Raw genomic sequence first — 22,329 nt, 5'->3', positions numbered from 1 at the left:
ATGGACATGACACCAAACAGCACCTGTTTCTGAAGTGGATCTTTTTGTCAAACAGTACGTGATTAGGATGATGGGAGCACGTGAATGGCTTGTGAGGATGAGATGGCAGCAGAGGGCCATGTTCTTTCTCAATCTGGAAGGGTGTTATGGGGCGATGTTCACAGGGAAAACACACTAAAGGGCCCAGGGGAGGTAGGGCATCAGGTTGGCAACTTACTTGCAAAGGGTTTGGGGAAAATATTAATTGCAACTTTGCTATACTGAAATTGCCTCAAAATTAAAAAAGGAAAACAGAACCTAAAAACTCACCTTTTCATAAGGTATCTGCAGCAGATCCAACACCACTGAATGGGCTCCCATATTTTTCAGTAATCGTTGATGTTGATTGCGACACTTTTTGTTCTGGACGCAGAGTTTACTGAGCCTAATCAAAATCTTTCCAAACAAGAAGAAAATCATTAACCATAGAAAGTACAATATTAAATATAATCAACAGACATAAAACTAGCTGCTGACCTCCTTTACAATCCGATAGTTGTTGCTCTTATTGCTGTCAATCTGAGGTTTCTTTGTTCCATCTTGCACTGGACTTAAAATGTTTGAGTCCTAAAATAAACACAAAGATGCATTTTATGTTCTGTATAGCTTCATAATACATTTGGTTCTTCTGTAAAAATAAGAAATACATTTTGAAATTATTTTGTGATAAATTTATTAGTCAACTTAAATGTTTCTTTGGTACCTTTTTACCTCATAAAAAGCTCCTTGGCTTCAAGGAGTCATGCAAATAACCACTTCCCAATAACAACCAAATTACAAGATCTGGGACTTCCCTGGTTGTCCAGTGGAATCTGCCTTCCAATGCAGGGGATGTGGGTTCAATCCCTGGTTGGGGAACTAAGATTTCATATGCCATGGGGCAACTAAGTCCATGTGCCTCAACTAGCAAAGCCCCCACATGCCTCAGGGGAGTCCCAATGCAGCCAAAAGAGAGAAAAAATATTACAAGATCTATGGCATTACTAATAATTAATGAGTAAGTTAGAAAGGAAAAGGAATAACAGGTAACATTCTCAGTGCATTTCCTTATGCTAAATGTATCAGACCTTATATGGCCCATAGAAAAAGGAATGGTAAAATTTCAGAGCACAGCAGGCAAAGTTTTATTATCAGGGATAAACTGCTGGAAAAAAAAAAAGACTGAAGGAGCATATCATAATGAAGCATAATTTCAGAGATGAGAGGCAAAAACACCTTAACCCAAGAATTCTCTGACAGGTTATCATGACATTCTTAGGAGTCATGACTAGGGGCCGAACAATCACATATAGACCACGAAAATGAAAAAAAAAAAAAAGAAAGAAAAAAAATGTAAATTAAAAATAATATTTTAAATTAACAAAGTATATTAATAGGACCCAGAACACCAGAAACATTTTATTATAACAACCATTATCTACAGTAGCACAATAAAAGACAAATATTAAGTGGTGTACATATTTTAAATACCAATTATTGGAGTCATCATATGAAAATAAAATACCAGTTATAATACAATCGCCAAACATTTACTAATCCTTAACGCATGCCTGGTACTAGACAATGGTGAGTGGATATAAGAAATAGAAGATATGGTTCTTCCCACAAGAAATTGCAGTCTACCTAAGAAAGCAGGGAGAAATATGAAAATAAAGATCTGAACTGAGCAGAATTTATTATTCACAGAGACAGAGAGAAGGAGACTAGATATAATTTTAGACAGCTTTATGAAGCAGGCAAGTTTAAGCCAAGGTCTTGAAAGATGAAAACAATTCAGTTAAGTACAAGAGACACACGAAAGGGCAGGAGACATTAGTTAGGTGAAGGCACCTTACTCAAAGGTGCTGTAGAAAGGAAGGCACAATGGTGTACAGAAAATGACGAGAACTGACAAAGCACGCTGCAAAAGCAGGCAGTTAGGTGGAGTGGGGCCTGACCACCTCCCTGATCTACAACTAGTACAAAATTGCATTTGGGATGAATATCAAGGGTGGTTTAAAAAACACCCTGTATTCCTGACTACATTGAAGGTGCTGAGCTCTCACAGTTAAATGGGACGCCAATCTAAGCTTGCTGCTGCTGCTGCTGCTGCTTCAGTCGTGTCCAACCCTGTGCGACCCCACAGACAGCAGCCCACCAGGCCCTTCTGTCCCTGAGATTCTCCAGGCAAGAACACTGGAGTGGGTTGCCATTCCCTTCTCCAGGTAATCTAAGCTTAGGAGAAAGTAAAAAATATATATATATATATGAAGTTAATTGATATAATTTTATTTGTCCCTATTTTTCCTATTGCATTCCATGATAAATCACAAAATAAACTCAAACCAAGAAAGAAAAATCATTGTGTTTTCCTAGCTAGTCAAAGATTTCTGATCCAAGGTTTCAAGCAAGAGAGTGACTTGGTCAGGTGTGGAGTTACCACCACTGCTCAGGAAGCTCCATATTTCTCTTTGACTTTTCTCCAGGCAAACATCATCCAAGAGGGAGGCTCTCAATCTGAACTCCACTTTAGCAAGTAACTCTTCTCTCATTTTACTGAGCATAAGAAAATTCCCCTACATGATGCTGTCTCTTCTGCATTTAAAAACATCCAGTATCATCCACAAAACTGTCTGCATTCCCTGCTGTGTCTCAGAGAAAAAGAACTTCTGAAACTCAGATTTTTTAATTCCATCTCCCCCACCTTTTCTCTCTGATTCATCCCTGTTTCTGCAGGTGAAAAGTTTCTATCCTCTACGGATTCTTTCTGAACTCCGAAGCCACAGCCCAAGTTGAGGCTGACTGAGCACTTTCCATGAAGGAAAGGAAGTCATCTTGCACCTTGGATTATTACCCCCACTAAGTTTCTCGAAAGAATAATCTACTGTACTAAAATTGTTTTATGTGTCAATGACTGAATGACTAAAATTGTCTTTAGCATCTGATTCTCTGGTTCACTACCATTGTCTTTAAATTCCACTTTGTGTTATTATGACAGGATATTCTCCAAGACTTTCTGACCACTTTGTTTCTTTCACTGAATGGACCTGGAACCACAAAAAGTCACGAATAAAAACACTGAAAGCATTAACACTGTTCCTGTTACCTTCCAGGGTTGTGTCATCTATGCTAATAAATCCTAGGAAGGAAATGAAAGCAATCCAATTTCCACCCTAGGTAAACAAAAAAGAAAAAAGAATGCGAGATAGTATCTACAAGACAATAAACACTAAGTAAATCCAAAAAAGTTACAGAAGAAAATGTAAAATATATACGTAAGTGAGGCCAATGTATGAACAGAAGAGGTAAAGGGCCCCAGTGCCTCATATGAATGGAAGCTATTTGGATGGAAGAGGTTGGAGGTCACAGCATATGAGAAACAGGGTTTCTACTTGACAGAAAAATAATTTATTGATGAGAAGTAGACATTGCAAAGGTAGAAATATAATTAAATTTCCTTTTTCTGATCACAAAGGTGAAGGCTGAATTTAAAAAGGCCATATTCATTTTTTTCTGGAAAAGAAAAAATATTAAAGAAACCTAAGTTTGTATTCCAAGATTAAGATGTTACCAAGTCTAAAGATTGACAAAGCTCCTACGGTAGAAAGGAGATCCTTCTGATATATTTCAACTTTTTAAAAAATCAGTCAAATATAGAGGCAAAGCTTTGGCAGATATATTTAAGTCTATTTTTCAAGCAACGGCCTGCAGAAAAAGCAACTGTCTTGTTTTAAGAAAAGTAATCTCAGGGAAGATGTACTACATTACAAAAGTTATGCTCTTTAGTTCTGCCCAAGGGAGGATGTAGACAATGCTAAACTTCCTAAGTATGGAAATTATAAAGAAAAATTATTTTAATTTAAAATTGCCAGCAGTCAACAAAGGAGGCAATGCTGGAGAATTCAGTGAACGGCCCCTTTTAATTTCAGAAAATAATTCAATGTAATTAAACTGAACAAAAATATTAACTCATAGAACATGTGGATGATCCCAAAGCAGTGATCAGGGGAATTTAAGAAATATGTAAACTATATAACTACAGTTAGGTTTTATTTTCTTATTTAATGCCAAGCTGCTCCAAGTAAAGTTGCCCTTTCTTCCTCCAGAAAGGAAAGAAATTGATTATATATTTTTTAGATCCTATACCTCTTTGTCCCTAGGTTAGTGGCCAAATCTACAAAGTCCTGGCTTTATTCTAATGATAACATATTAGTAAAGTGTACAATGTAGAAGTGTAATTTATGCAGTTATGTAATTTATCCCAGAGTTGAGGAGGCTCAGGAAAAAAGTGTGTAACACGGAGAGCAGTGCCATGCTTATAGTAAATACCTAAATTATGCTTTTGACAACAGTGATGAAGAAAGGCAATGCAAAAATACTTGTACTTTACTGTAACTGTTTCCTATCATCTGGAAGAATTTGAATTTATTTCCTCTAATGGAATATGGGAACCACTTAGTCAAGTGATTTTACTGAGGCAGCCAGATTTTTAATGGCATAGTATATACTGTAACATACTTTGGCCACCTGATGTGAAGAGTCAACTCATTGGGAAAGACCCTGATGCTAGGAAAGATCAAGGGCAGGAAGAGAAGGGTACGACAGAGGATGAGCTGGTTGGATAGTGTCACCAACTCAATGGACATAAGTTTGAGCAAACTCAGGGAGATAGTGAAGGGCAGGGAAGCCTTGTGTGTGGCAGTCCATGGGACTGCAAAGAATCAGACATGACTTAGTGACTGAACAACAGTAACATAAAGCAGTATATTCTGAAACATCATAGCAAGGATAGTTTAGAAGGGTCTAGAAATTTCTGGAAGAGTCTAGAAATTAGATGGTCAGCATGGATCTAGACATGCTCAGAGTAAATAACTAAGTAAATACTGGCTCTGAACATCACGTTGACCCCACACTTATTTTGCATCAGGCAAGGAAACTCTTTTTAGATAAATAGCAAAAATGATATAAGAAAATAATACTATATGAATCATATGGTGAACTAAACATGGGCACAAGTTAATGAGGATCTGGCTCCTTAATTTAAACAAGGTCGATCATGCTTTTAAAAAAGAACTTTCCAAATCCTACAATGTAGAAACGCCTACATCTACCACAGCTGTGATTAAAATAGCTCAGTGCATTTCTTTGCTTTGTCCCAACCCCAGTGAAGTGAAAGGATGTCCTTCTTCAGCAATGCTATCAAGTCAGCAAGACTGGAAAGCATTCTACTCACCATCTGGACCCCTAGCCTTCTCTTGTATCTACTACTCAACCAAATCAGTGGCATCATTTACCAGTCACCCTCCTCTCAAGTTCAGATGTCAAATGCCACCCTTTCTCCTTCTTACCTCCCTCCAAAACACACTAAAAAAATCTAATAATCAGACTTTGATGCTTGACTGACCAACCAGATTATAATTTAATTGAAGCTCTTCATATTAAATATCACCTCCTTCAGACAACTGAATGATAGCCCTGCCGTGGGAGGATGAGGTATGTTTTTCTCCCATACATCTAAAAGTTACATCACATACTAGCCATTTATGATGATATTCAAGGGGTTACAGAAACTCTTACATCATCCTGAATCTAATTATCTGACCTTGGCAGTAAAGCTAACACAGACCATCATGGGGTCATGACTGACAGTTTCGGCTTCCCTGGTTGACGCCTAAGGCTGCTCTAAGACTTGGTGAAGACATTAATACTGGCAGATAACCCTCCTCCAGATTTCCCTCAAGCTGGGCACAAATTTCTACTCTTCTAGAGGGTAAACCATACTCTCAGTCTTACTCCAAACCTGTTTGCTTTCCCTTTGTCCCAAGACAATACAAATATTGACATTTTTTAATTCATTTGATGTCATTTTAATTAGTATTTGATGATGTTTGATCAGATGTCCTAGAAAATACCGCAAATCTCTTTGACTATCAGTATCTCTGATAAAGTAACAAAAAAGTGTGTGCTACTGGAGTGCTTTCTCGTTGCTTAAACTGATACTCCAGAAAAATAGGGAATGTACTGATGATAGGTATGCTCAAAGTAAACTAAGAGCTGTTTCCATAGGCGTGCAATAAGAACCCACTATAGCACAGTCATGTACAATACTTTTTACATAATACCTTCTATAATACTTTGGTGGTTTAGTCGCTCAGTCGTGGCTCCTCTGTCCATGGAATTTTCCAGGCAAGTATACTGGAGTGGGTTGGCATTTCCTTCTCCAGGAGATCTTCCTGACCCAGGGACTGAACCCAGGTCTCCTGCATTGCAGGCAGATTCTTTACCAACTGAGCCAGCAGGGAAGCTATAATACTTTTTAATATGATCCTCAGCAGTATTATATAAAATGTAGAAAGGAAAGGCAATCCTTTAGTTAGCACGGTGACCAAGAATAACATAGCACTGTTCAGGAAGTGAAAACAGCAACGCAACAGAACCTGACATATGTGAGGGAAGCAACCCTAGTCACAGTCATCTCAGAGCAAACCCCGATGCGGCTGGGAGAAGAGGGCTGCATGGACAGAAGCGGGGGAAGAAACCAGCACCTTCTCTTCAACTCCCTCTTTAGCAAGCAGTCATTACAGAAACGTTGTTTTCTGGCCCAGTGTCATAGGTGTGCTCTGATTTGAATGAATCAACTTCTACGATTTCCTTGTAAGCCACTTGCTAAGGGAAAAAAACACAAAGGAAGTTAGACTCCTCACTACCAATGAGGCAGGAGCTAGATGGGCCTCAGGGTGAACAATTGGTTTCTCCCCTATGGACAGATACTCTAAAATAGCAGGAGCAAGAGAGGAGATGAGCCCTGTCCAGGTAAGAGATAGGGACCACATATTTCTAATTCTCGAAGTCAAGGAGATCTCCCTGACTACATATGCACAGAAAGGCCCCTTGGAGATCAAAAGAGAGGGGACATCACATTTTAGTAAGTGATATCAACCTACCCACAGGCCCCTTTACTAGAATCCTTCTTGGCTGAGAGCTGTGTGCACACATATGGGAGGACCCTGAGACACACCAAATATGGACTCAGAACCAGGCAAAGCAAGATGACTGGCCAAAGGAAACCCAGAATAAATGCACCATAAAAGGGATTCAAACCTCCACGAGGCAGGACTTTCTCTCTGAGACCACCCATGTGTCTATCCACACGTATTCTTTCTCCTCCATTAGGAGGGCTGTTTATTAAAACACTTTACTTCTTTCACTACTTTCCATCTCTATGTGGAAATTCATTTCTACACAGCTGACAGGCCAGGGCCTTGTCACCGGCCACTGGTCCCTTGAGGTCTAGTCGCGCGGCTTCAGTGCTCTCACTGCCGAGGACTGACCTCAATCTCTAGGCAGCAACCGAAACCCTGCTTCGAGCTGTTGCAGGCCAAAGCCACGTGAAATCACCAAATTCAAATGAAATTGAGAACAAACAGCAAAGTGGAAAAAACTAATAAAATAGTAACTTTCTCTATAACATGAAGGGAATAATAAAACAGCATTAATTTTAAATGCAGGCCAGAAGACAAGACAGAGAAAAAGATTCTTATCCTGGAAATAATTCAAAGAAACCAATTCAGGAGATAAAAGCACTACATTTAAGAATCTGCATTACAACCAAATAGAATGAGGATGTGTATAAGCAGCATTTGGCTCAAGCCTAAAAATCAGTTTTCAGCTGAAAGTCTTGTGAAAGGACTTATTAAAGTGATACTCATGTACAGAAATCACCTTCAGTAACATCAGCTCAGACATAAAGGACAGAAATATGTAATCTGATATAAACAAGTAAAATAAACATACAAAGAGGTCAAAGGCAAACGGAGAAAATGAAGAAAACAAACTCCATAAAAAGAAAATTCACACAAGCACTCTCCCAAATAAATGGATAAAAGGTCTCTATCCAATTACCATAGAGTTCCACATAAGTCAGATCATCTAGGAAGATTCTGCCTGAAACTCATGGACACTTTCTGTACCCAGCCATGAAGGTTAGACATTCAATCAGTTACTTTTGCCAAGAGTCAGCTGGTCAATCACAAGTTTTGCCAGAGAAACCAAGTTTATATAAAACTATTTCCCTGCTGTGCAGAATCAAAGTCCTAACACTTGGGAAAGCATAGCTTTTCTTTCAAGATATCTTTCTAGAGGGAACAGCCTCCTTGCCTGTTTGCCTCATCAAAGAAAAAAGATCAGAAGTGGTTGGCAAAGAATGTAAACCGGGCTTCACTTTTAAAGAGTACCGAGATGTGGGGTAAGACAGAAACCATCAGACAAGGAAGGGCTGTCGACAGAAAAGGAGAGGGAAAGCAAAGGAGGGAAGGAAAGGGGGCGGGAGGGAGGGAAGGAAGGAACTCAGTTCATTCTCTCAGAAAGGTAAACCTGCAAACTAAAATTTAAATACCTGTGAGGAAAGCGAATGCTAAGGTAGATAACAAAAAAACTCAGTAATGAGACTCTGCCATTCCCAGGCAAATAAAACAATTAAGAAACCTTCTGAAAGGACCTTTGTGTATGTTTAAAATGGGCTTCCCAGGTGATGCCAGTGGTAAAGAACCTGCCTTCCAATGCAGGAGACCTAAGAGACTGGGGTTTGATCCCTGGGTCGGGGAGATCCCCTGGAGGAGAAAATGGTAACCCACTCCACTGTTCTTGCCTGGGGAATCCTATGGACAGAGAACCCTGGTGGCTACAGTCCATGGGGTTGCAAAGAGTCAGAAACAACTGTAGCAACTTAGCATACACAAACACATGTTTAAAATAATCATAGAAATAAAGTGAGGAATAACCTCTCTCACCCTAGGTGGACCCCTATGTGGCTGCCACATGGTCAGGAGAACCCACGGCATCACTTGGGAGGGATTAGGGAGAGTCTTACTGGGAAAGGGAGGTGGAGCGGAGGAGAGGGGGGGAGATGCAAGCCAAGGGTCAGCAGAGAAGGGAAGACATGAGTCCCCCAGCCTTCAATCACCCTAGAGAGGTGTGACTGTCCTGCTGGACGCCATCCCGGGTCTACATTTCTGACAAACAACCTCCACCCCTTCTCAGCACAACTTCTCACAGGACAAGTTGGAGAGTAAGGGGTATCTGAAGGTGTACAAAACATCCTCGGCACCAAGCAGTCTAGATTTAGGTGTCTGCTGATCAGGACTACCAGCTGAGGCCCATACAAATAAGACTCCTCCTGCTGAGAGGCAAGAGCCAGGGGTCCACATGAGAAGTCAGATCAGTGCAGGGCCTCTTGGGAGAGAAGCTCCTGCCCCACCCCCCCACCCCCACTCCAGCAAACAGCCAGCCAGCTTGCTGCCTAGGCAACCCAGAGTAAGCCCCCAGGGACACTTTCTAGTTAATTGTGTCCCTTACATCACACACCTATTAAAAGGACAAAAAAAATTATGAAGTGAAAACACACAGATAGGAATCTTGAATGCAGAGATATGAAAAAATCAATTAGAAACTCCCAAAGAAAAAACTATCCTTGATGGAAAAACAGACAGTTTAAACATCAGACTTTAGATTGTGAAGACCGTAAGTTTTTTGTTTTTTTAATGTTAGTCACTCAGTTGTATCCAACTCTTTGAGACCCCATGGACTACAGCCCACTAGGATCCTCTATCCATGGAATTTTCCAGGTAAGAATACCGGAGCAGGTTGCCATTTCCTTCTCCAGGTGATCTTCTGGACCCAGGGATTGAACCTGGGTCTCCTGCACTGCAGGCAGATTCTTTACCATCTGAGCCAGGAGAGAAGCTCCCCCCAACACCCTTTTCTTTTTTTTTTTAAAGGAGCAGGCAACCATTTGTAGAGATACATCTATATACAGACACAGACACAGAAGCACAATCATTGTGAAGGAAAATTAACCACCAAAATATTTAATACAAGTGGGAACTTCTGTTAGAAGTCTTGTGATGCCTCCTTGGCTTGCTTTTCAACTCTTTATAAAGAGATGGGTGAGCATAAAGAGCAATCCTGATTTAACCCACTCAGATCAGACTTCCTGAGTTAATCCCTCCTTCTTATATTTAGAAGTCAACATGCCTTTGAATGTGATGAACTAGTAATGCTACAGAGACTGTCAACTTGTAATACCCTAGCTTTTAAGTTTTCAGCAACAATGCCCTTTTTAATGCCCTTGAAAGTAAGTTAATAGGGAAACCCTGTAAGATATAATAGGTAATAAAGCTCATATGTACTAGGGATGCAGTGAGCTTAGAAGACCCAATCTACCCCATCCTCCAACGTGTTTACACGAGATCAACTACAATACTAGGATAATTTTGGTTACACTGAGATTTGGTAGTGTTAGTAGGTGGATTATCAGAGCTTCCCAGGTGGCTCAATGGTAAAGAATTCACCTACCAGTGCAAGAGATGTGGGTTCCATCCCTGGATCAGGAAGATCCCCTGGAGGAGGAAATGGCAACCCACTCCAGTATTCTTGCCTGGAGAATTCCATGGACAGAGGAGCCTGGCAGGCTACAGTCCATGGGGTCACAAAGAGTCAGACATGACTGAAGCGACTAAGAAAGGCACAGCAGTTCAGTTCAGTTATTGACCCAAATAAACAAAATTTACCGCTGAGGGAAAAAAAAATACTTTTATGCTATTGGAAATATTTCTTATTACCAAAATGAAGACTCACTGTACTGTTATCTGGCTTTCTGATGTCTAAGCAGGCACAAAGTTAGAACATTATGAGCTGTTTTAAAACAATGGCAATCATCCTGTGTTTAGAGCCTTTGTAAAGATTTACTACACAACAAAGGATTATTATCTGTACTGGCTTGCCAGAGTGCGTGCCGCCTGCTACTGGCTGTTTCCATTGATATTGTGATGTATTTCATCCTGTTTACAATAAATTGTCACTATCTCTGGCAGTTGGTTCATTGCATAACATAGATTATTTGGCTGTGTACAAGTTAGTAACTCTGTAGTCTCTCACTTTTTCTCTGTATATTAATCCATTAGAAATGTACCTTTCTCCTGGCTTCTCAACTCTTCTTATGTCCATTTCTACTTTTGCCTCCCGAGCTCATGCTCCCCTAACCTCACACGTGAGTTTAAACAGGAGGCTCCTAACTGGTCCCCACATTTAGGCTCTTTTTGCTGAGTCATCTTTCCCCCAAATCTTCAACGGTTCCCAATCTCCAGCCACTTCAAATACAAACCACTTATTCCTGTTGAATTCTGCTTCTCTTGTGATTATTCCTGAATTACTAGCTAACAAAATCCTCCCAACCTTTTAAAACAGTGAAGCCAGGCTTCCCTGGCACCTCACTGGTAAAGAATTCACCTGCCAATGCAGCAGAGGCGGGTTTGATCCCTGCGTGCGCCATAGCTATCTGAGCCCGTGCTTTAGAGCCTGGGAGCTGCAACTACTGAGCCCTCGAGCCCACAACTATGGAATCCCATCTGCCCTAGAGCCCATGCTCAGCAACAGCAGAGGCCATGAGATGAGAAGCCGCTGCACCACACTGGAGAGTGGCCCCTGCTTGCCACAACTACAGAAAAGTCCGCGCAGCAGCAAAGACCCAGCTCAGCCATCAATAAATGAAACAGTGAAGTCTTCTCCACACAGTCACGCCCACACTGCTCTCTCCCTTTCCTGTGATGCAACAGTTCAACATTTAATCATACATTTGTCATACTGTTTTCTGGGTGTTATTCTGTGTGTGTTATCTTTGAGAGCAAGCATCATATCTCAAATATTCGTTTTGATTCTATATATCAAATGTTAAGAAAGGAAACAAGAAATTCAGGTGTGTACAAAGGTATGGAAGCATGATGGTGAAGCTATAAAGTTGTACCTTTAGGAGAATGTTCAAAAGAAGAGTGGTGCTCTGGAGAAATATGAAAGCAATCAAGGAGAGCAGGTTCAGATACGGTCTGATCATGCCTGTGTGTTCGGTCACTTAAGTCGTGTCCAGCTTGCTGTGACCCAATGGACTGCAGCCCACCGGGCTCCTCTGTCCACGGGATGCTCCAGGCAAGAATACTGGAGTAGGTTGCCATGCACTCCTCCAGGGGATCTTCCCAACCCAGGGATCGGATGGAACCTGCGTCCTCTATGTCACCTGCACTGCAGGCGGGTTCTTTACCACCGAGCCACAGGGAAAGCCCCAGATATGGTTCACACTGACTCAAATCTGGCATCAGCAAAAAGATCTTACAAGGATAAATATATGGGTTCAAAATACAGACGAGTTTTCTACTTTTAAGAACTGTCTAAAGTAGAAATAAAAAGAAATCCCTCTGATCACACAACATCCAGAAGTGATAGATAAAAACATTTAAACTCTCTCTCTCTGTCTCTTTGTTTGTTTTTGACTGCACTGTGTCCTCACTGCTGCGAGCAATGCAGCGAGTGGTGGCCACTCTTCCTTGCAGTGCGGGGCGTCTCACTATGGCGGCTTCTCCTGTTGCGGAGCTCGGGCTCTAGAGCACCTGTCCTTCGGTACTTGCAGTGTGTGCGCTCAGTAGCTGTGGCACACAGGCTTAGTTGCCCCACAGCATGTGGAAGCTTTCAAGGCCAAGGATCGAACCCATGTCCCCTGTACTGGCTGGGGAATTCCTAACCACCGGACCACCAGGGAAGTCCTAAACTATCTCCTACTAGTAAAGAGAAAGAAACAAATGGAGGCCAGAAACCAGAAAAAGACATGACATTTCCAAGTAATAATCAAGCACTGACCCATTTGTTGGCCTCTAAGGGCATCAGCCAGAGTCGATAACCAACAACTGAGTTTTAACTTGTCACACACACACACAGCTCAAAGAGCTGGGCACGACTGAGTGACTTTCAGTTTCACTTTGTGTGTTGTTAGACTCTATGGGTTTTGTAATGCTATGTATAGTATCATACAGAAGAGTTTCATCACCCTAAAATTCCTCTCTGCTCTACCTGTTTGTTCCTTTCTTTCTAATCTCTACACCCCAGAACCTCTGAGGAACCCATGATCATTTTACTGGGTCATGCATAGTTTTTCCTTCTCCAGAATACAGCTGGAGTCACACAGTATGTAGCTTTTTCAGACTTCGTTGTTGTTCAGTTGTTCACTCGTGTCTGACTCTTTGCAACCCCATGAACTGCAGCACGCCAGCCTTCCCTGTCTTTCACCATCTCCTGGAGCTTGCTCAAACTCAAGTCCATTGAGTCAGTGATGACATCCAACCATCTCATCCTCTGGTGACCCCTTTTCCTTCTGCCTTCAGTCTTTCCTAGCATCAGTATCTTTTCCAATGAGTCAGCTCTTCGCATCAGGTGGCCAAAGTCCTGGAGCTTCAGCATCAGTCCTTATGAATATTCAGGGTTGATTTCTTTCAGGATTGACTGATTTCATCTCCTTGCTGTCCAAAGGACTCTCAAGAGTCTTCTCCAGCACCACAATTCTAAACCATCAGTTCTGTGGCACTCAGCCTTCTTTTTCAGACTGGCTTCTTTCATTTAGCAATATACATTTGAGGTTCTTTCATGTCCTTTTTGTAACCTGTAAGCACTTTCTTTCTATCGCTGAATACTACTCCGTTATCTGGATATACTAAAGTTTATTTATCCTAATTCATCTATTAAAAGACCCCTGATTGCTTCCAATTTGGGGCCATTTTGCGTAAAGCTGCTGTAAACATTTGGGTGTAGGTTTTCAGTTGGTATCTTGGGGGCTGAAAGATGGCATGTTTTGCTCCTTACAGTATGTGGGATTACCTCAACCTGTGGCCAGAGGGCGCTGTGAGCCTGAGACGTCTGAAGGCAGGCGTCTGATTTAGCGCCCCAATCTTGGTATTAACAAGAGTTAACTTGTCTTTCTGAGTTGCACAGTTACTGGCATTTGCCTTCAGGGAAACTTACCATGTTGCCCAGAAGCTTAGAACTCTCTGATCAGGTTTGAGGTTCCTTCTCTTACTTGGTAGATGGAGGGTGAGACAGAGGGAGACCTGGTTGGATGGCATCACTGACTCAATGGAGATGAGTTTGAGCAAGCTCTGGGAGATAGTGAAGGACAGGGAAAACTGAAATGCTGTGGTTCATGGGGTCACAAAGAATCAGACCTGACTGAGCGACGAAACAACAACAGCAATGACAGATGGAGGGTGGGGTCTTTTAGAGTTGTCCTCCATTTCCAGTGAGCCCAGAAATATACTTAAAATAGGCTTTGTATCTAGGATCTAGTGGTTTTGTAATGGGAGGGCCATTTGAGTTTTAACTTGGCTACTTTTGAAGAATCCCTTGGGAATGTGTTTATTTAGATATTTCGTAATTTTAAAAGTGTATTATGAACTTAGATTCCTTGGAATATGTGAATTCCTCTGGGGTTTGTTTAACCCAGAGAAGATTTCATTTGCCTTACAGAGCTACTTCGGTATATGACATTTTGTGAATATGTTAATCAGAGTTTTTGACTTGGAACTTTTGGGGCCTTTTACTAGTGGGAATTCTAGTCCCAGATCTTGAGTGCAAGTGTACTTGTCTTCAGCTCAAGAGAGTTTTTCTCCCCATTTTGGCTTTGACCAAGACAAAACAGGTACCCCTTTGTTCTTCTATAGGCCATGCATTTCCCTGGTTTATACCTGTGGGTGTTCCTTTAGGTACTCCTGGTTCTAACACAGGTTTCTGGTCAGACCTTCCATCTTCCCTGGGATCCAGGCTTTGTTTCCTTTCTGTTCTGTGTGTGTGAAGTGAAAGTGAAAGTCGTTCAGTCCTGTCCAGCTCTTTGCGACGCCACGGACTATATAGTCCATGGAATTCTCCAGGCCAGAATACTGGAGTGGGTGGGTAGCCTTTCCAACAAAAGGTAAAACCTGAAATAAACTATGAACTTCAGTTAATAATAATATATCAGTATTGGCTTATCAATTGCACCAAATGCACCATATTAATTAATTTACTACTGATGGCACCAGTGGTAAAGAACCTGCCTGCCAACGAAAGAGACATAGGAGACTCAGTGTTGATCCCTGGGTCAGGAAGATCCCCTGGAGGAGGGCATGGCAATACACTCCAGTATTCTTGCCTAGAGAATCCCAAGGACAGAGGAGCCTGGCAGGTTACAGTTCATAGGGTCTCAAAGAGCGGGACACGACTGAAGCAACTGTTCTTGCACGCACGCTAATAATAGAAAAATGAAAGGAAGGAAGGAGGGGATGTATAGGCATTCACTATACTTTCTGTACAATGTTTCTGTAAACCTAAAACTGCTCTAAAAACAAAGTCTATTAAATGAAGATATGAGCTCATAATCAAAGATGACCAAATAGATAATGAAACAAGTGTAAAAAGCATAAGAAACTCACAAGTACTTCAGATCCTGGAATTAGTACTACATACAAGGCCATAAAGTAGCCACATGGAATCACAAAAATTAGCGACAACAGATAATAAAAATGACCAAAAAGATTTTTTAATCAAATCACAGGTGTGATAAAGTATAATGGCTGAAATTTTTAAAAGTTAAGAAGTGAAGTTAACTACAAATAAGACATACCTGAAAAGCGACTCAGACAAGTCTAAAGAAATTATTCAAATTCAGCACAAAGTCTCAGGTATGGGAAATATAAAAAAGAAACTAATTGATATGAAAAAAATAATAAGGTTTAAGTAACATGCAAAGAGTCAGATACGAATGAAAAGACTGAGCAGTTGCAAGATCAGAATCAAAGCACCACTATTCAATACGAGGTTTCCCTCATGTCTAAGTTGGAAAAGAATCTGCCTGCAATGCAGGAGACCTGGGTTCTATCTCTGGGTTGGGAATATCCTCTAGAGAACGAAATGGCAACCCATTCCAGTGTTCTTGCCTGGAGAATCCCATGGAGCCTGCCTGGCAGGCTATAGTCCATGGGGTCACAAGAGTCAGACACGACTTAGTCACTAAACCACCACGTTCAATACACAATAAACTTCTCAACAGCAGTAATGCTGCCAGAAGACATGGAACAATATCAACACAAGTGGAAGAAAATAACTCGCAAATGATAAAACGTTTTTGTTTCTAGTTAAAAACAGTTTAAAACTTATATGTCTCTAATAAAATAGACTTAAAACATATAAATGTTAATTGAACTACAGGGAAAACTGATAAGTTTACCACTATAGTGAGAAATGTAAGCAAATCTCTCTCGATTATGGCTACATCAAGAAAACAAAGATATTGTGAACAAATGTATGGATACCTAGTTGGCGGGAATATGGGAGGAACTGGGAGACTGGGATTGACACATATGCACTATTGATGCTATGCATAAAATAGATAACTAATGTGCAGTCGCCCAGTCTTGTCCGACTCTGTGACCCCGTGGACTGCAGCAGGCCAGGCCTCTCTGTCCTTCATCATCTCCTGAAGTCTGCCCAAGTTCATGTCTATTGCATCGGTGATGCCATCCAGCCATCTCACCCTCTGATGCCCTCTTCTCCTTCTGCCCTCAACCTTCCCCAGCAACAGGGACTTTTCCAATGAGTCAGCCATTCTTATCAGATGACCAAAATACTGGAGTTTCAACTTCAGCATCAGTCCCTCCAATGAGTATTCAAGGTTGATTTCCCTTCAGATTGACTGGTCTTATCTCCTTGCTGTCCAAGGGACCCTCAGGAGTCCCCTCCAGCACCACAGTTCAAAGGCATCAATTCTTCAGTGAGCCATCTTCTCTATGGTACAACTCTCACCACTGCATATGACCACTGGGAAGACCATAGCCTTGACCATACAGACCTTTGTCAGCAGAGCATAACTAATGAGAACAAACTATATAGCAGGGAACTCTACTTAATGTACTCTGGTGACCTGAACGGGAAAGAAGTCCAAAAGGGAGGGGATATATGTATATGTAAGGCTGATTCATTTTGTTGCACAGTAGAAACTAATTGAACATTGTAAAGCAACTATACTCCAATAAAAATTAATTTTTAAAAACTCTGAAGAGCATGAAGTTTGGAAGCATCAAATCCGATTGGCTGGGCTGCTGAGCTGGCTCCGCCTCCCCCAGGGGCCTGCCCCTCCATCACCTGCTGCACACCTGGCCCTGAGCACCAGGGAAGGACCTGGCTGAGCGTGGCAGCCCTCAGTTCTGTAATTAATCAGCATTCTCACGCCCACCTGGTAATTTAAGAAACCCTATGGCACCCCACTCCAGTACTCTTGCCTGCAAAATCCCATGGACAGAGGAGCCTGGTCAGCTGCAGTCCATGGGGTCGCGAAGAGTCGGACACGACTGAGCGACTTCCCTTTTACTTTTCACTTTCATGCATTGGAGAAGGAAATGGCAATCCACTCCAGTGTTCTTGCCTGGAGAATCCCAGGGACAGGGGAGCCTGGTGGGCTGCCGTCTGTGGGGTCACACAGAGTCGGACACAACTGAAGTGACTTAGCAGCAGCAGCAGCAGCAGAGTGGCTCTGTCCTGTGGTCAAGTAAAGATGCTGACTGTATCCCTCCTGGGTGTCCCTCCCCCTCCATATCTCACCAGCCCTCCAGAGCCATCCCCAAGAGATGCCTTGAGATTCTCAATGCAGCCATGCCTTGGGCTGCCTTGGTGCTGCCACACTTCAGGCTCTCCTCCTTCCACAACCTTCTGTGGCTTTACAGCACGCTTGGAGCCAACAGAGATTATGTCGAGAGGGCACTGGTGGCCCGACAGCCTGGCCTGGCATGGGGCAGTGGGAGTGGGGCACAGTCGGGTGACCACCCCAGACATTTGGCCTTCTCCCTGCTGGCTGCCTTAGAACCGTCCCTACATTAGCAGTTTGCTTCGTATGCACTTTGTTCTTTGCTTTGGATCTTTTTTTTTTTTTTTCCTACTTTTACACTTTGACATTGCATTTCCCAACGGAAGGACTCAGGTTGTCTGAAGTCACTGCATAATGCATCTCAGTCCACGTAGTGATGGTCCCCTTGGTCACTCTCTTTAGTTATGTCCCTCCTCTGTCACTTCCTTCACTGGATGGAGGAAAACCAAGCCATGGTTCCCCCCGCCCAGCCCTCCCCTCCTGTCCCTTCAACAGTTTCCCCGTGGAAAAAATCAGTGAGTACGAATAAAGACACTAACTGAAAAAAATAAAATAAAAAATAAAAAGTTGAACAAATGAACTTCATAAATAAAACTGTGACCATGAAAAAAGAGAGAAAACAGAATTATTAGTGAGTAGATGGATGATTTAAATACAATAAGCTCGATTTGCTAGTCACATATAAGGAATCCTATACCCATCCACATTCTACTCAAGCATGAGAAGATAGTTCTAAAACCTGAAGATATAATAGACCATAAAGCAGTCCCAGCAGATCTTGAGAGAACTGGTATCATCATAACCACATTCTCTTGTTGTGTGTTAATTAAAGGTTCAATAGCCAAAGAAGTGTAAATTTTGCAAGTATATTTGGAAATTTAAAAATTTATTTCCAAGTAACTTTTCTGGGCCAAAGAAGAAATCATAATGAAAAATTTTAATACCTAATATTGAACAATAATAAAAATTGTTGCTGTTCAGTCACTAAGTCGTGTTCACTCTTTGTGACCCCATGGACCAGAGCAGACCAGGCTCTTCTGTCCTCCACTAACTCCCAGAATTTGCTCAAATTCATGTGCATACTATCTAACCATCTCATCCTCTGTTGTTTCCTTCTCCTGTTGCCTTCAACCTTTCCCAGCATCAGGGTCATTTCCAGTGAGTCAGCTCTTTGCATCAGGCTGCCAAAGTATTAGAACTTCAGCTTTAGCAACAGTCCTTCAAAAGAATATTCAAGGTTGATTTCCTTTAGGACTGACTGGTCTGATCTGCTTGCAGTCCAAGGGACTCTCAAGAGTCTTCTCCAACACCACAGTTCAAAAGCATCAATTTCTTGGAGCTCAGCCTTCTTAATTTGCCAACTCTCACATCTGCACATGACTACTGGAAAAAAACATAGATTTGACTATATAGACCTTTGTTACCAAAGTGATGTCTCTGCTTTGGAATACGCTGTCTAGGTTTCTCACAGCTTTCCTTCCATGAAGCAAGCATCTTTTAATTTCATGGCTGCAGTCACTGTCCATAGGGATTTTGGAGCCCAAGGAAATAAAATCTGTCATTGCTTCCACTTTCCCCCCTTCTATTTGCCATGAAGTGATGGGACCAGATGCCATGATCTGAAGTTGTTTTTTTTTTTTTAATGTTGAGCATCAATCCAGTTATTTCACTCTCTTCCTTCACTCTTACCAAGAGGCTCTTTAGTTCCTCTTCACTTTCTGCCATTAGAGTGGTATCATCTGTATATCTGAGGTTGTTGACATTGCTCGCAGTAATCTTGATTCCAGCTTGCAATTCATCCAACACAGCCATTTCTCATGATGTACTCTGCATGTAAGTTAAATAAGCAGGGTGACAATATATAGCCTTGTAGCACTCCTTTCCCTAGTTTGAACCAGTCCATTGTTTCACATCCAGTTGTGAACCACAAACAGGTTTCTCAGGAGACAGGTGAAGTGGTTGGGTACTCTCGTCTCTTCAAGAATTTTCTGCAGTTTACTGTGATCCACATAGTCAAAGGCTTGAGTGTACTCAATGAAGCAGAAGTAGATGTTTTTCTGGAACTCCCTTTCTTTCTCCATGATCCAGCGAAATATTGGCAATTTGATCTCTGGTTCCTCTGCCTTTTCTAAACTCAGCTTCTATATCTGGAAGTTCTTGGTTCATGTACTACTGAAGCCTAGCTTGAGGGATTTTGAGCATAGTCTTGCCAGCATATGAAATAAGCGCAGTTGTATGGTAATTTGAACATTCTTTAGCACTGGCTCTTCTTTGAGATCAGAATGAAAACTGACCTTTTCCCATCCTGTGGAATAATGTTTGTCAAAATCTGTGGGATGCAGCTCCTCAGGAATTATACCATTTATTTTTTTTTTTAAGTCTGCAAAATGTGTAAACATAAAAGGCTAGAGTATAATAGGATAAATATAACAAAACAGCAAACAAGCCCAGGAGCTTAACAAACCAAAAATAAATTCATTTAAAAAGATGAATAAAATATGTACAGCTCTGGTGAGATTGTACCTGACATCATACGTTTGTCAAAACTCACAGAATTGTACAACCCAAAGAGTGAACTCTAAAGGGAAAAAGAAGAGAATGAAAAAGGGGTATGAAGCTACAGACATAACAGAAATTTTGAAAGATAATGAAAGATGAATAAATTTGAAATCTAAAGTATACAGCTAGAATAACATACAAGTTGACCCACAAGAGAAAAGTTTAATGAATTTATAATCTCTATGATATTAATTACTAGTTAAAATTTACCCAAACTAAATCCAAGGCCAATGCAGATTTAGACAAGTTCTACCAAACACTGACAGAAGAGACAATTCCAATCTTACCCAAAGAAAGGGTAAGAGTCTGTAACTCACCTTGTGATGGAATTAGTCTAACCTTGATACCAACAACTGACAGGAGCAGTACAAGAAAGGAAGACTGGAGACCAACCTCACTGATAACACAGATGTAAAATGGTAAGCAAAATCCTCAGAAGCTAGATGTAGTATCGTATAAAATATCACCAAGACATATTTACTCTAGACTACAAGGATACTAAAGAAGTTTACTGATGATTCATGTTATTAAAATCAGCAGATGAAAATTACAGAAAACATCATCTTGATAGATGCATATACTGCATTTAATTAAAATCATAACCATTCATGGCAAAAAGTATCAAATGAAAAACAGGAGAGAATTTCCTCAATTGATAGAAGGTATCTACAAAAAAGTATAATAAACATCATGTTCAACAGTAAAATATTAAAATTATTCCCTTTAAAATCAGAAGCAAAACAAAAATGCCATTATCACCACATCTGCTCAACACTGTACCAGAAAATCTTACCAACACACTAAAATAAGTAAAGAAATAACAGATGAAAAGACAGTACTCAATTTTAAACTTAAGAGCATCACTATGACTTGATATAAAAAATATTTTTAAACTCAGTAGTAGGTACACATGAATTGGTAGGCTCTAACTACCTGCCCACACAGAACTGAGCTTAATCTAAACTGGAAGAGGAAGTGAAATGTCCAATAAAAATATAAAAACATGCTCAACTTCATAAAAATCCAGAAAAATGAAAATCACACAGGGATAATATACCAAATACATCCAATTATCAAACACGGAAAAGCGAGAAAACCAGTAGTCTTCATGATAGGGAATTACAGAAACTGTTACAAACCCTGGGAATATCATTTGGTGTTTGGAAAGCAACCGACATTACTTGGTAATCATACTAGATGTTTACACCTAAATATATATCCTGAAGGGTCTCAAACATGTGCATCAGGTGACTTTTTAAAATTTTTAAAGCTCCTTTTGGTAGCAAATTTCCTTTCAAGACACTAGAACTGTAAAGAATGAAAATGTCTATCAAGAGTTTACTAGATAAACAGCTGCATAAAATGTAATCATGTATATTAGAGAAAATAAAACAAGTCACTGCTACATAACAATGAAGACAGAGAACAAAAACATACCTAAAACAGACTAAATAATTATTTAGGTCTTCTGCTCATTTTTCGATTGGGTTGTTTGTTTTTTCGATATTGAGCTTCATGAACTGTTTCTATACTTTAGAGATTATTCCTGTCAGTTGCTTTATTTGCAAATATTTTCTCCAATTCTGATGACTATCTTTTTATTTTGTTTATGGTCTCCTTTGTCGTACAAAAGCTTTTAAGTTTAATTAGGTCCCATTTGTTTATTTTGGTTTTTATTTTCATTAATCGAGGAGGTTGGTCAAAAAAGATCTTGCTGAGATTTATGTCGAGGAAAAAAAAACTTCTGCCTAAGTTTTACTCTAAGAGTTTAATACAATGAAACATTACTCAGTCATAAAAATGAATGAATTGGGTCATCTGTTGAGACGTGGATGGGCCTAGAGAGTGTCATACAAAGTGAAATAAGTCAAAAAGAGAAAAACAAATACTGTATATTTATATATATATATGTGGAATCTAAAAAAAATGGTATGTTTGTGTGTGTGCGTGTTAGTTGCTCAGTTGTGTCTGACTCTGTGATCCCATGGACTATAGCTCACCAGGCTCCTCTGTCCATGGACTTCTCCAGTCAAGAATACTAGAGTGGGTTGCCATTTTCTTCTCTAGGGGATCTTCCCAACCCAGGGATCGAACTCTGGTCTCCTATACTGCAAGCAGTTTCTTTACCATCTGAGCTATCAGAGGAAAAACTGGTGTAGATGATCCTATCTGCAAAGCAGAAATAGAGACACAGATGTAGAGAACTCCAAGGCGGAAAGCAAGAAGATGGGAGGAATTGGGAGACTGGGATTGACACACATACA

At 40.8% G+C, this 22,329-nt stretch overlaps 1 protein-coding gene across 1 annotated transcript in view; it reads right to left on the bottom strand.

Moving 5' to 3' along the window:
* The window catches only part of ITPR2 (inositol 1,4,5-trisphosphate receptor type 2), a 599,561-nt gene that overhangs the window by 328,220 nt on the left and 249,012 nt on the right, over positions 1 to 22,329 (bottom strand). Inside the window, exons 27-28 of the mRNA XM_069585523.1 lie at positions 517 to 606; positions 310 to 435 (exon numbers count right to left, since the gene is read on the bottom strand). Of these exons, the coding sequence (XP_069441624.1) occupies positions 310 to 435; positions 517 to 606 (216 nt within the window). The remainder of the gene's footprint in view (positions 1 to 309; positions 436 to 516; positions 607 to 22,329) is intronic.

Source organism: Ovis canadensis, chromosome 3, assembly GCF_042477335.2.
Source record: "Ovis canadensis isolate MfBH-ARS-UI-01 breed Bighorn chromosome 3, ARS-UI_OviCan_v2, whole genome shotgun sequence".
NCBI classification, from domain to species: Eukaryota; Metazoa; Chordata; class Mammalia; order Artiodactyla; family Bovidae; genus Ovis; species Ovis canadensis.
The sequence above is the reverse complement of the archived record's forward strand: the minus strand, read 5'-3'. Positions and strand labels throughout refer to the sequence as shown.